The sequence below is a fragment of the Notolabrus celidotus genome, unplaced genomic scaffold (assembly GCF_009762535.1).
Source record: "Notolabrus celidotus isolate fNotCel1 unplaced genomic scaffold, fNotCel1.pri scaffold_246_arrow_ctg1, whole genome shotgun sequence".
Lineage (NCBI taxonomy): Eukaryota > Metazoa > Chordata > Actinopteri > Labriformes > Labridae > Notolabrus > Notolabrus celidotus.
In genome coordinates this window covers 1-13746 of record NW_023260091.1, presented here as the reverse complement: position 1 = coordinate 13746, position 13746 = coordinate 1, and the positions used below count along the sequence as shown (strand labels likewise).

The window sequence follows — 13746 nt, the reverse complement described above, 5'->3', positions numbered from 1 at the left end:
AGGCTGTGACAGCGGTCTAATGACTCTGTGTGATTATCACTCGTGAGGCAGCGATGAAGACGAGTTTATAAATCTGGATCTCTCACTGAGAGCTGAAACTGAAGAACCTCTCTGTGCTGAGGTTTCTACAGCTCGACGTGAGCAGACAAGGATTCTCTTAAAGAGGAAATGAATGTTCCTGCCGCCGGGCCAGACGTAGTATTTCTGTGAAAGAAAACATTTCAATAACAACGTCCACGTTGGTTCCTCCCTGAGCTCAGACGGGACCTTCACACACTGAGAGCTGCTTCAGATCTCTTCTGAAGAATCCTGAACATGATGTCAAACATTACCAATGCTTCCGAGAAACCATACATGGGCTTCAGGCCATTTAACTTCCCCCCTTCCCTCTGGATGAATCAGCCTCAGTCTGGAGTAATCGCCTCAGGAAGGTGTCACACTGCTAAAACAGTGGGAAGGGTGGCGAACACGCCCCACTTGGACCAACGCCTCCCTGTTTCCTCTCTCCAACAGAGGAAACGCTGCCATGAGCTCACGCCAGAGGAGGCAAAGGAAGGCTTCATTACAGCGGTCCCCAAACACATGCTGCTGCTCTTTCCATGCTGTTCTCCAGACGGCTCAACAGAGAGGCTTTATCCCTGAGAGCCGCTCATTATGTAACAACAGGGCTCCTGGTTCCCCTGGGGGGGGGGGGCTGTGAGTGACCACACCCAAACACTGGAACAGGACCGCACCTCAGCACTCAGCAGGCACCGCGCCCTGACTGACGGGTGAAACATCAGCCAGATGCACCAACACTGAGGCCAGAGGCTCACCACACGGACGGTCTCCAGGCTCAGGGAGAACGGCTCAGCGGGATCAGATTTACAAATCTTAAAGGACTCAAAGTTCAAGTGGGATGACTTTAGATTCATCAAAACATAGAGCGACAGCATGTGTGACGTTTGAAGGTCACTATGCCGGGATGCTGGTCGCCAAGAAATACAGCGCAAAACTGGAACAACTAGGACCGCCCACTTAGAGTCAAACTTCAGCTTTCTGTGTTTGAAGTTCACACGGTACCAACAGATTGGTAATGTGGGGAGAAAGTAGATCCAATGCACCAAATACCAAATACCAGACTGGGACTCAATGGAGGACTGCAGCCTCTGATCCTGAGGCACTCACACTACCAAACCTGGGCCTTGTGTCCGGCTGGTTTTTAGGTCAATATGAAATATCTGTCGTGGGAAGAGCAAAGAAAAGGCTGTTTCTTCAGCATGCGGTGATGGTTTGTTTACACTTGCAGCTCATAAGAAGACATCACAGTTTTACATCACACTGAAACTTCCTCACATGGACTTTAAGAGAGGTAGAAACAGACTGAAGCAGCTTCATGTTAAAATCAAGCTCTCTCTCTCTCTGTGCTCTTTGGAGGCAGTGAGCTGAGCTGCCATCATCTCCTGACTGACTGAAACCTTTCATTCAGTCATTGAATTATTAACTACAGTGGCTTAACTTCTAACACTTGTGTGTTGCCAACCAAGCTGCTGCTACCTCCCATCATCCCCTGAGAAATACAAAGACACAGCATGACTTGATAACTGTCTGTTGGCACCAGTGTGGCCGACAGGTTAATTTGCACTCCTCATGTACAGATGCTAAAGTCCTCAAAGCGTGCAGCCAGCTTGGTTGGGGGCTGCAAACTGAGCTATAACTGTATCTCCCTGTCTGACTGAAATGTGTGATCCACTGGGATGAAAATACAAAGACATGGCGTCCAAAGACAAACTTACAAAAAGAAAGAAAAGAAAAGGAAGTTTGTGTAAGGAATGTTTTATGTCCAGCTGTTAGTCTGTGTTTAGTGAGGCTGCTAACCGAGCTGCTGCTAACTGTATCTCCCTGTCTGACTGAAATGAGTGATTCCTTTTGGAACGGTTCAGTCAGCATGAAGTAGTGAGTTTGAAATGTTTAAATGTCCAGCTGATGTCTGTGTTCAGAGAACCCTGATCACTTTATGGGGAAGACATTAACAAAAACAAAGAATCAAAGCTTCGTGTTGAACAGCAAAAACTGGTTCAGCTAACAGAACCTTGGGCACAGCTTCAGTTTGACATAAATATGAATCTCCCAGATGTAGAGGTCACAGCAGGTGTTTGTTTTAATTTTGCAGGGCGCCAAACTTTCTCTCCCTCTCTTTGTTTGTATGTCTTGATGCTAAGCTAGGCTAATCGCCTCCTGGATTCAGTTCCATATTAAAACACAGACGAACGTGGAATTAAAGTTGAACTGTGCAAGACGGCTTCAAAGTAAATACACCTACAAGTCAAATATGATTACTTTATTATGTATTATTGATGCATTAGCTCCACAGCTTGCTTCCTCTTTGGATATGTGGGTATATGTTTTTGTTTCAGAGAGTTTCAGAGCAGTGGTGTTTCTCACCGATCTGCCCGGGGAGTTGTTTCCCCCTGAAGCGCATGCACACGGTGACGTTGAAGCAGTTCTGGTGGTGCTGGCCCTCGTGGCACTGCGGCACGGTAATGTTGATGGAGACGGGCAGGAAGATGGAGACATCCACCGTAATGACAGGCCGAGTCCTGAAACCGCATCAGCCAACACAGGAACCCAGAGTGGGAGAAACAGGAGGTTAGAACCAAACAGAGGAGGAGGCAGAGAAATACTGCAGGGTCACAAATCATCCAGAGACTCACCTCAGCAGCACCACGCTGTCCGACATGAAGGCTCCTATTGTGACGTCTGCAACAAAGACACAGTGTGGTTCACTCAGTGTGACATTAATGACTGCTTAAAGCTCTCTACACCTGCAAATCCAAAACAATGCACAGAGGACTTAAAGTGTCATGCTGTCTGAGTCTGAATGTCAGCTGAGGAATGCAGTAAACAAGATGCCTCTATCACGAGTCTGCACCGAGCAGCAGAACCCAAATATTTCACCAGCTCATTCCTCCCTGTTTGATGTGTTCCTCTTATTCTTCCTCTTATTCCCCTGATGTTCTTCTGAAAACCTCTCAAACCTGGATCTCATACCTGTGTATCCATTGCCATCCATGTCCACCTCGCCTGAGATGGACTGGCCAAACATCTGCAGACCAGGACTGATGCTGCGCCCAGACAGTTTCTGAAACAGACCGTACAAACCGTTAAAGAACACGTGTGAGAGGACAGGGAACAGAAGAGAGGGAACAGAAGAGAGGGAACAGAAGAGAGGGAACAGAAGAGAGGGAACAGAAGAGAGGGAACAGAAGAGAGGGAACAGAGGAGAGGGAACAGAGGAGAGGGAACAGAAGAGAGGGAACAGAGGAGAGGGAACATGAGAGAGGGAACAGAGGAGAGGGAACAGAAGAGAGGGAACAGAAGAGAGGGAACAGAGGAGAGGGAACAGAAGAGAGGGAACAGAAGAGAGGGAACATAAGAGAGGGAACAGAAGAGAGGGAACAGAGGAGAGGGAACAGAAGAGAGGGAACAGAAGAGAAGGAACAGAAGAGAGGGAACAGAGGAGAGGGAACAGAAGAGAGGGAACAGAGGAGAGGGAACATGAGAGAGGGAACAGAGGAGAGGGAACAGAAGAGAGGGAACAGAGGAGAGGGAACAGAAGAGAGGGAATAGAGGAGAGGGAACAGAGGAGAGGGAACAGAAGAGAGGGAACAGAGGAGAGGGAACATGAGAGAGGGAACAGAGGAGAGGGAACAGAGGAGAGGGAACAGAAGAGAGGGAACAGAGGAGAGGGAACAGAAGAGAGGGAACAGAAGAGAGGGAACAGAAGAGAGGGAACAGAGGAGAGGGAACAGAAGAGAGGGAACAGAAGAGAGGGAACACAAGAGAGGGAACAGAGGAGAGGGAACATGAGAGAGGGAACAGAGGAGAGGGAACAGAGGAGAGGGAACAGAGGAGAGGGAACAGAAGAGAGGGAATAGAGGAGAGGGAACAGAGGAGAGGGAACAGAAGAGAGGGAACAGAGGAGAGGGAACATGAGAGAGGGAACAGAGGAGAGGGAACAGAGGAGAGGGAACAGAAGAGAGGGAACAGAGGAGAGGGAACATGAGAGAGGGAACAGAGGAGAGGGAACAGAGGAGAGGGAACAGAAGAGAGGGAACAGAGGAGAGGGAACAGAAGAGAGGGAACAGAAGAGAGGGAACAGAGGAGAGGGAACAGAAGAGAGGGAACAGAAGAGAGGGAACAGAGGAGAGGGAACAGAAGAGAGGGAACAGGAGAGAGGGAACAGAGGAGAGGGAACAGAAGAGAGGGAACAGAAGAGAGGGAACAGAGAGGGAACAGAAGAGAGAGGACAGAAGAGAGGGAACAGAGAGGGAACAGAGGAGAGGGAACAGAAGAGAGGGAACAGAAGAGAGGGAACAGAAGAGAGGGACAGAAGAGAGGGAACAGAAGAGAGGGAACAGAAGAGAGGGAACAGAAGAGAGGGACAGAAGAGAGCACACTGTGGGATCTGTTGTTGCTCTGCAGTTGTTTTTCACATTTCACAGGAAGTTACAGACTTGGCGGTTTATTATTAAGCAAGACTTTGATTAACTGGCTGCTTTTGTCTTTTGAACAAATGTTCTTATTAAATTTGAAGCCTATTGTTTGGAAGTGTTAAACACCAACTTAGAATCTGGTCTTGATGTTCCATTAGTTATAAACTGGCCCTGTATTAAGATTGATTGAAAGGTAAGTATTTGTGAACACTAAAGTATAATTTGACTGGATGCTCCACATTCCTTATTTAGCTACAGACGGCTGGCTGCTCCTCTGATATCCCCCTTCAAAATAACATATAGGCTAAAGTGACTGAACTCTTAAAACCTCTGACTTCTTCCTTTATTTTGTCCCTTACACTTTGCCATATGTTACACTTTGAAACTGAAAACTAGCTACCCTATTACAACAGTGAGCTGTTTTTGAATAAACACATGAGCCTTCATCCTCAGACAACAGAACTCACACATGTGAAGTACACCACTGTCTTTACTTCAAATGTAATAAAGCTTATTAAACTGTGAGAATAATAAGAGCTGTAATCCTCATGTGGTGATTTATAAAACTGAAACCCTTTCCCATGAAGAACTGCTTCATGTGTTCTTTAAGCTCTGTGGGTGGAGTATTCCTGAGGCTACATCCCCACCTGAGACTTTACCACACATGACTCAGCTACCTCAGCATGGAGGTGAACACATGCTTCTCATCAGAGTTACGCCCGTGTTGGTGAAGCTACAGAGAAACACTGAACCTGAACGGAGGGGGAAGATGATCTCTGGCTAACTGGGGAATAATAGAACCATCTCCATGATCTTTAAACATTAAACACTGAGAGTTGGTACCATGGAGTATTTGCTGATGATCCCTGCTTCATCCCCGTGGTAGATGTAAACAGCTCCTGCATACTCGTCTTCTTTCGGCGCTCCTATGGCGACATCTGAGGAGACGATCAGAACACAGAGTGTGTTTTAAAGAAAGGTAGAGACATGAAGAGTACATGAACGCCTCTGTGTGTTTTTGTGAATGCCTTCTGTTTACTTCCAGCTGGCCTGTTCCTGGGAAACAAGAAGTTACAGTAAGACTCTTAATAGACAATTAAGTGTTGTTAGTGGCCATAAAACTTGTGCAACCTCTGAGAGAGTGGAAACAAGACTATAAAGTGTTGGCCAGAGCACTGAAACAACGTCTCCTTATCCCATTTCCACAGCCAGTCCATATATAAACCTTCTTTTTATAAACCAAAACACCTCCAGGTCATGTGGCACGCATACCACAGCAGAACGGCTCAAGAATGGAAGTGTTTCTGTGATGATTAAGTCATTAAAAATCGGTTTAACACAAGAAGAAGAAACGTGAGAGTGAAATGTGTTTTCTGATTTCTGTTTGTTTCTTTCAAATTAAAAGGAAGCAGTTCGGTTATAAATCACAGACCGTCAGCTCTTCCACACTCTGAGAGTGACGAGTTACAGGATGAGTTATGCTCCCCAGCTGCCATCTTTCCCCACACACACACACACACACACACACACACACACACACACACACACACACACAAAACACACACACACATGTGCCAGGCTGCAGGCCTCCAGGCGTATCTCCCACAGAGATGAAACCGGGCAGCAGCTCGCAGTCTCCAGTTTGAGACGGACGCCAACTCCAGGCCTCAGAGACGAGCCGTGTGTGTGTGTGTGTGTGTGTGTGTGTGTGTGTGTGTGTGTCTGTGAGCTGGAGGGTTGTGTTGCTCCTCTAACAGACAACATGAACTCAAGAGGAAAATAATCTGAGCGACTTTACAACTCACCAGATGACAGAGGAAATAGTTTTGTTGCACGACTGCAGGACAAAGTCACAATAAAAGCTCTGAAACTACAAAAAGTGGTCACCATTGTCTGGAACACAGATTCATAGACCTCTGGAGGGTCATTATGAGACTTCCACAAGCAGACCTGACCCACATCTGAGCCCTGACCCTCCAAACATGTTCCCTGACATGTTTTAGTGGTTACAGGACGACCACTCTGTTGTTGTTGCGTTCAATGACTCTATTGGATCTGAGTCTTAAGATGAAAATGAGTCTTCCTTTTTGTTATTGCAGAGACACAGAGATCTGCAGGATCAGCATGAATCCAAACTTCATTCACTGAAAATATAAGACACAGGTTTTAAAATGTGGAACCCAGTGAGTCAGGGCTTCCTGCTTTAAAGCTCTTAGAGTTAAAGCATGTCAGCTTGTTTCAGACGTCTTCTTCATTTCTTCAGATCAAAAACAGATTTTCTTTTAAAAAGTCTCTTAAACAAAAGCTGATGAATTCCTCATAGACCTTATTAAATAATCACTGTTTTGAAATTCTGTGTGTTTGTGACAGTTTAGTTCTTGTTTCCATTATTTGTAGTTTCATGCTACTCATCCTTTATTTGCTCAGATACTTCGTTTATTTTTCATTTTCATTCTTGATTTTTATAATTGGCTGCTAATGCATCTTTGTTTTATGGATAATGTGATTTTAAATTATTGTTTTTCTTGTTTTTGTTTTGTTGTGTGGACCACAGGAAGACTAGCAACCACACTGTGGGAGCTGAGGGGTCCTAATAAATAAAGAAATAAAGATATCCCTTTGAACTCTGCAGTAAGAAAGCTTTCTCATCTTGTAATGTCATTCTTTAGAGTAATATTCAAAGTTATATGTATTTAAAATCTGTGTAACATTAAGTTCATGTGAGTACTTCAAGTTCAGTCAGAAAAAAGCTGAACAGTTATTGGTATTTGGCGTCTTCGCGCCGACCTCATCACTTCTGCTTGATTTATTTTACATGCAGAAACCTGAGGAGTGATGAGATAACATAATAAACTCTGCAGATGAACTCTGGGGAGGAGGTGAGGCTGAGGGTCTGAGTCCTGGTGGAGGGCAGCAGGAGAGATCGGACGCTCATCTGTTATCTATGGTGGAGGCGCTGAAGCCTGATCCAGCTGTCACTGTGCATGAGGCGAGGGACACCCTGCACAGCTCAACATTCACAGACAGACAGACAGAAGGAAACAACCAGTCACACTCACACCTACAGTTCAGATTGACCTCAGAGCCTGTCTGTGGACTGTCGGGGGCAGACAGAGAGCCCAGAGTAAACCCCAACATGCACAAGGAGAGGAGAACATGTAAACTCCACAGACCGGCTCCTGCCCGGCCGGGTCACCTCGCTGTGAGGGGACAGTGCAGCCGACTGGAGATTAAACAGAACGCCAAATTGTGTCCAATGACGTCCCTAACATCCTTTATGGTCTTTATCATAGATACAGTAAAACACATGTATGCATTAAAGGATGTCTCCTGGCTGAACGTGTTCGTAGGTTTAGAGCTCAAAAAGGTAAAAACTAAATATCTCTTTGCACATTTTTACTTTCCCATTCTTCATCTCACTGCCCATGAGATGTATGCTGTGAGCTGCTAAAAGAGTCCAGATCCAAAGCTGGAGATTATAATCTTAAATTAAAGTGTTTAAATGACTCAGATTACAAAAATGCAGTGTGTGTCTAAAACACTGAACACACCTCTCCTCTGTCAGATAAACAAGGACACTTATTAAAGATACAACAATATATAAAGTGTGTATAATGTATGAAAACCTATAGAACATAATACACCTCATTAATACTCAGCTGTGTTACATACTGGACTCTGATTGGTCGAACCATATGACAACAGTGATTCATTCTTGACTTCAGAGGCGATGTCAGGGACGACCTGATCACACGTATCAAATCACTCCACAGAAAGGAGTTCAGACATATTTCACCTCCACCTGTTGACCCTGTGTCAGAGTCCTGCTCACCCTCTCTGGATTCTAATTACACAACCACTCGTTCATACATTCTTCCTTTATAATAATGATGAATGATAAAGTCCATGTGAAGGTCAGTGAAGGTTTGATCATGCAACATCTTCAAATCAAGAGATTCAGAAACAGCAGAATGTTTTCAGACCTGGATATCCGTCGTCGTCTATGTCTCCTATCGCCGTGATGCATTCTCCAAAGTGTGCATTAAAAGCATTGTCACCGCTCAGAACACCGCCCTCCTCCATCACACCCTGGAAAAGAAAAGAAGGGATGAGTTATATCCTGAGCTGGCAGGAGAAAAGACAGAGGTCTTAAATTATTGCTTCTCTTCTCAGATATAAAATTCTTTGGCCGTGGCCGCAGTGAGCTGGCTTTCCTCCAGGTGACTAAACCACCAAACATGCACTCAACTTCCTCCCTGCTATAATTCATAAATATCAAAAGTACAAACAGAAGCTTCCATCAAATAATCTCTCCGTCTCCCAGCATGCTCTGCTGTTTTATTCTGCTGTCTTCATAACAAACACAGAGGGAAGGAAATCAAACATGGAGGCGTAGGATCAGCGCTGCAGACGTTACAACGTACGGAGATCCTGGACTTTAAATAAATCTGTAAGTCATGGTGTTCCCACAGACACACTCACGTTGCCCCTGCTGAGGTACACAGACACCTGGCCTTCGTCCCGCAGCTGGCTGTGCATGGGAGCTCCCACCAGCAGGTCCGACAGGCCGTCCTGGTTCAGATCAACTGCACACAATGAGGAGCCAAAGTAAGAGCCCATCTGGAACCAAGCCGAGCCACAGAGCGAGGGGTCAGATCACAGACACTTCGTCTTCACTTCACAGCATTGACATTCACACTCCTGGTTTAATATCTGCACCGACTCTAAAGGAGTATTTACACAGTATCTGTGTTAGAGCTGCTCTGACTCTGCTTTACTCCCTCTGAATGGAAAGCATTAGCTTCCTCTGGCTCGGGTTACTGCTGCTCCTTCTTTAAATCACTCCAGCTCAGACATAAACTTTACATTTCAGACAACAAAACAATTAGAGGAGCATGTCTGCAATGCATCAAAAGAAGTAACCACATGGTCCCTGAGGCAGATTAGGTTAAAGTAATGAAAACGTACAGTGAAACAACAGAATGGATTCTGTACAGTGATCAGAAACAGAGGAGTAGAAAACCACGTCCCAGCTCATACCATGTTCCCTGAGGCCTGAAAACTCTTCACCAAAGACGAGCCATCGATTTTAAAGATGTAAACCTGAGCAGGAGAAAAACAAATCACTGCAGAGAGAAGAAAAACTTAAACTGAGCAGCTGGACACACGACAGAAAGATGGAGGTCCATACCTTCCCACTGCCGCTGTGCTGAGGCGCTCCTGCAGCGACGTCTATCACGTTAGGAGAGGAGAAGTGTCCTGCAGTCACAGCGTATCCTGAAACACACAGAGTCATCAGTCACAGCTCTCTGTGCACGGATACATCACACTGTCCCTCTCTCTCAGGCTCTCACCCAGGTAGCTGTATCTGTGGGAGTCGATGTTGTCTGTGTTGGGGCTGTAGAAGGAGTCGGATGTCAGGTTGTACACTTTGATAGTCCCGGTCCAGTAGTAGGACCCCGGAGCCCCCATCACCACCAGCTCCTGGAAATAAAGACACACCCACGTTCACACAGCTGCCTCTGGGATCTTTACAAGGATTGTTCTTTTGCACATGTGATGAAAAGCTCTCCATACATTCATGCACTGAAAACAAAGACCAGCTGTGAGTCGCTTTATAGAACATGAGAGTCAAACTGTTCACACAGACGTGAGACACAACCTCTGAGGAAAGATCTACAGACACAGATATGAGAGACGTTCTCCCTGCAAGTCAAATCAGTTCATGAAACCATCTCCACTGCAAAGACAACTGAGGGTTAAAAAGAGCTTAATGTCATGAATGTGACACTGACTTCCTCTCTGTTTGAGTCTCTATAAGTCTGTACTCAGAGTGACGTCTGATAACAACATCTGTTCAGAAACAAAAGAGGGAGTTTAGAAATCCATGGAGGAGATGAAGTGGGCTCACATGGACTCAGCTGGACCGTGCAGGACTTAGCTTTGGATGTTTGTTTTCTTGCATGGTGAACAGTGAGCCTTATGTTTTCACCTTTGTGTCTTTTATCATATCTCCAGGCTGCATGATGGTGCTGAGGATACAGGTGTTACCTGGTTCAAATCCTAACTGGGGCCTTTCTGTGCAGTTATCTGTTATAACAGTTAACAGCTTGACTAGATATTCATGAGAGATAACTGTGACTCAGTTCTTCCAAAGTCAAAACTCTGATTTCAGATATCCACATTCTACAACCTGCCCACTGAAAATGTGGCTAAAGGATCTGGCTTTGACGCCCCAATGCACAGGGACAATCCCCTGAGATGAAGGGCTGAAGGCAAAGAAACACTAAAGTGAACTGTTCCTCATTCTCTAAAAGATCCTCCTCTCTAAAACCAGACCAGCCCGTCAGGGTCTGTCCTGATTCGTTCATCAGGATGCGTTTGATTTCAGATAACCACAACATGATTCTGGATCCAGAATAAACATCAGATATCTGCATTAGAACTGTCCCTCCTGACAGCTGGACTCTAAACGTTCATCAGAGACAGTCAGTTTGACTTTGTAGATACATGAAATGAACCCTTACTGATAGGAAGAAGGACATTTCTGATATCTTGAACTACAGTTCCTCCTAATGAGAATACAGCTTTGATTAGTTAGGATGAACAGTCATCATGGATATCTATAATATGAGTGATGTGAGTGTGTTAGGATTAAACGTTGAGTCTGCTTCTCAGAGTTTCCATGTTCCTCCTCTCTCTGTGTGTGTTCCCTGCGGGTATCCGTCTTCCTCCCACAGTCCAAACAACAGGCTCCTTTGGTTAATTGCTGACTGTAAGATGCCTGTAGGTGTTTGTGTGAGTGTGTCTGATTGTTTGTCTTCATGCTGTGTGTGTGTGTGTGTGTGTGTGTGTGTGTGTGTGTGTGTGTGTGTGTGTGTGTGTGTGTGTGTGTGTGTACTCCAGCCCCTCTGCGGTCCAACATGTGATGAGCGGTATAGATAAAAGATGGATGGATAAATCCTGCTTCAGTCTGCATCATGGTCCTGATTCATAGAGACATGTCAGTGTTTGAGCTGCAGGGTCTGTATGTCTGCTCCCAAACCTTCTGTGACCCAAAGTAACCTCAGAGAGATCCAACACATGGAGAGGACTTAACATGAAGAACAAGAAGACTTCAGAAATCTCCAAACAGCATCTTAAAGATTTCTGTGGTTGGCTTCTGAAAAAGAATCAGTAAGAGGTCTGAAACTTTATAAAGATGGACACTCTGAGTCCAGTGATGAACTGGTTTACAGGGTTTTAGAGGACCCAGGGTCTGGATCCCTCCACCAGCCAGTAAAGGAGTAATGATCCTGACTCTGTGTAACGTTCCTCTGACTCTCCTCGGCCTTCGTCTGCTCTGAAACAAGCCGCTGAAAGAAAATGTGACAGAGAGAAAAAGGCTGCTGTGTGAGCGCTTGGTTAACCAGCAGCCACAGCTTGGTTTGTGCTATCTGCTCTGAACCACACTCCCAGACGTCATGCCAGCCGCGGCCGCCGGCTCTGAAGAGACGAGGAATCCAGGGCACAAACGACAGCTGAGAAAAGAGTCACAGCTTTCTGTCCCGGTGTTCGTCCAGAGCAGGACTGTAGAGATGCTCTGTGTGTAAAGTTCTGTTCCTCACTTCCTGGATCTCTCTGTTGATGTTATCTGTGTCAGAGGATGTTTAGACACCACTGAGAACTCAAACAAACTGAACAACAGACTGAGGACCTGACTCAGCAGTCCTCCTCTCCTGAGCTGTGGTGTCAAACATCTGGGCACCACCAGGCGCACGCTCCGCGGTTCAGACAAGGATAAGGTCTAACAGTCAGACGTCTTTACTTTGAATTCTTCACATTCTTCAAAGGAGAGAGGGGGGGGGGGTTCAAACGCTTTAACAGATCCACACTGACATCCTCAGACGGGGACAAGGGTCTGAGGATTCTGTCTTAGCTTGAAGACTTCAGGGATACGTTTAAACCTGAGGTCAAACCACGTCTCTCTCGTGGTATCCATTCATTTATAGGATGTTACATTCAATCAATCTTTATTTATAAAGCGCCAAATCACAACAAACGTTCTCCACAGACTCTTTACAAACAGAGCTGGTCTAGACCGTACTCTATGTTCCATTATTAACAAAGACCCAACATCAAGACCAGATCAGATCCAGTCCCATCTTCCAAACAGGACTCAGTCTGATCTCATCTTAATCCACCATGAGCAGAGCACTTTGCAGCATTTAGCAAGTTACAGTGGCAAGGACAAACTTCCTTTAACAGGCAGAAACCTCCAGCAGGACCAGACTCATGTTAGACACACATCTGCTGAGACCAGGTTTAAAAACCTTTAAAGGAAGGAAGGCGTAAATGAACTCTCAGGCTTCTCTGACTGGATGACATCATCATTTATTTGGTTTAGTTTCAGAACGATATAATCATCCCTCTCTCTCTCTCTCTCTCTCTCTCTCTCTCTCTCTCTCTCTCTCTCTCTCTCTCTCTCTCCTCTCTCTCTCTCTCTCTCTCTCTCTCTCTCTCTCTCTCTCTATCCCTCTCTCCAACACTGATTTAACCTCTCATTGTAAACAGATAAAGGAGAGTCAATAACAGCTTCTCAGATTGTCTCTCCAGGTTCCACCTCTCCGCCTGTTTGTGTCTGTTTACATCACGAGAGGAGTCCAGGCTGGAATATTCATTACTGCTGATCCACATCCCCACCGGCTGCAGCGTGACCCCTGATAAATGACCTTTAATTACCTCTCTGTTCAGATCCTTCATCTGGCAGCTCCAGCAGAATAACCTGAGATCATGACTGGACTAACTGTGACGCTCAAATGTGATCTGATAGAAAACTGCTTCAATGATGAGACATATTCTTCCTTCACGATGAGTACGGCTTTATCCTGAGAGTCAGCTCTGTCCTGGGGAACATTGACAGTCCCTCAGCAGTCCCTCAAAGTCACCACCGTCCATCAAAAAGTCCCTCAAAGTTCTTCACAGTCCCCAAGTCCCTCAAAGCTCCTCACAGTCACTCACAGGTTTTTACCCAAACGTCCTCACAGTCCCTCACCGTCCCTACATTCCATCACAGTCATAACACAGTCCCTCACAGTCCCTCACAGTCCCTCACAAGTCACACACAGTCCATCAAAGTCCATCACAGTTCCCTCATAGTCCCTCCACAGTCCCGTCACAGTCACATCAAAGTCCCTAACCAGGTCCCTCACAGTCCTACGTCCCTCCCAGTCCCTCAAAGTCCTCACGTCTTCATAAGTCCCCTCACAGTCCCTCACAGTCCCACAGTCCA

At 45.8% G+C, this 13746-nt stretch overlaps 1 protein-coding gene across 1 annotated transcript in view; it reads right to left on the bottom strand.

The window, feature by feature from the left end:
* The window catches only part of itga9 (integrin, alpha 9), a gene marked incomplete at its 5' end in the record, with an annotated part of 67475 nt that extends 57510 nt beyond the window's left edge, over nucleotides 1–9965 (bottom strand). Inside the window, 9 exons of the mRNA XM_034678857.1 lie at nucleotides 2425–2579; nucleotides 2694–2739; nucleotides 3031–3121; nucleotides 5319–5413; nucleotides 8459–8564; nucleotides 8958–9095; nucleotides 9516–9578; nucleotides 9667–9752; nucleotides 9830–9965. Coding sequence (XP_034534748.1) covers nucleotides 2425–2579; nucleotides 2694–2739; nucleotides 3031–3121; nucleotides 5319–5413; nucleotides 8459–8564; nucleotides 8958–9095; nucleotides 9516–9578; nucleotides 9667–9752; nucleotides 9830–9965 — 916 coding nt within the window. The remainder of the gene's footprint in view (nucleotides 1–2424; nucleotides 2580–2693; nucleotides 2740–3030; nucleotides 3122–5318; nucleotides 5414–8458; nucleotides 8565–8957; nucleotides 9096–9515; nucleotides 9579–9666; nucleotides 9753–9829) is intronic.
* Between the last annotated feature and the right edge of the window lie 3781 nt (nucleotides 9966–13746).